This window comes from Solanum tuberosum, unplaced genomic scaffold (genome assembly GCF_000226075.1).
Source record: "Solanum tuberosum cultivar DM 1-3 516 R44 unplaced genomic scaffold, SolTub_3.0 scf00372, whole genome shotgun sequence".
Lineage (NCBI taxonomy): Eukaryota > Viridiplantae > Streptophyta > Magnoliopsida > Solanales > Solanaceae > Solanum > Solanum tuberosum.
Genome location: NW_006239295.1, coordinates 182,261 through 183,418, shown reverse-complemented (window position 1 = coordinate 183,418; position 1,158 = coordinate 182,261). Strand labels below are relative to the sequence as shown.

The following is a 1,158-nucleotide window of genomic DNA, read 5'->3' as shown; positions in this document are numbered from 1 at the left end:
TATTGTATCATGGTAAACAAGGATAGTCATAGGTTCATGTATTATTTATTGGCCTTCGGTGCTTGAATTAAGGGATTTGCCCAAATGAGAAAGGTAATTACGGTTGATGGCACCCATTTACATGGTAAATATCGTGTTGTTGAGCGTTGTTGCAAAAGATACGGAAAATCATGTTTATCCAATTGTTTTTTGTGTCGTGGACAAAGAGAATGATGCATCTTGGACATTCTTCTTTGAGAAATTGAAGGAGATGATGGTCGATGAACCAGATTTCTGCTTTATCTCCGATAGACACAAGAGCATCACCAAAGGCATTGTGAATGCTTACAATCATGCTCACCACGGATATTATTGTATGAGGCACCTCGGTGAAAATCTCCGCATAAATCATCATTTGGAGATTACCTTTATCTTTACTACAATGCGGCAAAGGCTTGTTCTTTGGAGGAATTTGACAATCATTTTGTAGAACTCAAGAACAAATGTCCCGCGGCAGTCATCGTCCTTGAGTATGATATTGGTTTAGTGAAGTGGGGCAGGGCACATTTTCCTGGCAATAGATATGATGTGATGACCACAAATATCGCCGAGTCACTCAATGCTATGTTGATAGACGAAAGGGAGTATTCTGTGGCATCAATATTTAATTCGATTGCTAAGAGGTTTGGAGAATTGTTCAGGGAGAGGCATGCATATATCCTTAAATCAGTGGTTAATCAAATGGTGCCTTCTGTTGAAAAAATTGCAAGAAAGAAAATGATCGAGGGCGGCTCCTTATATGTGGAGAACGTAATCGGGGACGGCAATCAATTTACTGTGTTCGGTGCAGGTTTTACTACCTATGTGGACCTACTAGAAAAGTCATGTTCTTGTAGAGAATATGACTTGATCAAGATACCTTGTGCTCACGCGATGGCCACTTTGCGATCGAAGCATGGCAATGAGTAAGGTATGAGCATTTATGAGTACTCTTTGCCTTTGTATAAAGATGAATCATACCTCCTTGCATATTTAGATTCTATTAATGTTGTCCCTCTCGAGTCAGAATGGTGTGTGCCAGAAGAATTGCTTAATGTGAAGATTCTTCGGCCTCTTGTCGATACCAAGCTTGGAAGAAAACGAAGAAAATGTGTCAAAGGGTTCGGTGAGAATTTCAAA

General features: G+C 39.9%; 1 protein-coding gene across 1 annotated transcript; it reads left to right on the top strand.

Annotated features, from left to right (window-relative positions):
- Positions 1–106: 106 nt before the first annotated feature.
- LOC107063521 (uncharacterized) lies at positions 107–948 on the top strand. The gene is made up of 2 exons (XM_015315483.1): positions 107–368; positions 470–948. The coding sequence occupies exons 1-2, from the start codon at positions 107–109 to the stop codon at positions 946–948; spliced, it is 741 nt and encodes a 246-aa protein (XP_015170969.1).
- The last annotated feature ends 210 nt before the right edge of the window (positions 949–1,158 follow it).

Coding starts and splice junctions, on each gene's coding strand:
- LOC107063521 (XM_015315483.1), top strand. CDS start 107: ATGGCACCCATTTACATGGTAAATATCGTGTTGTTGAGCGTTGTTGCA. Junction 369..469: donor TTATTGTATGAGGCACCTCG/GTGAAAATCTCC, acceptor ATCATTTTGTAG/AACTCAAGAACAAATGTCCC.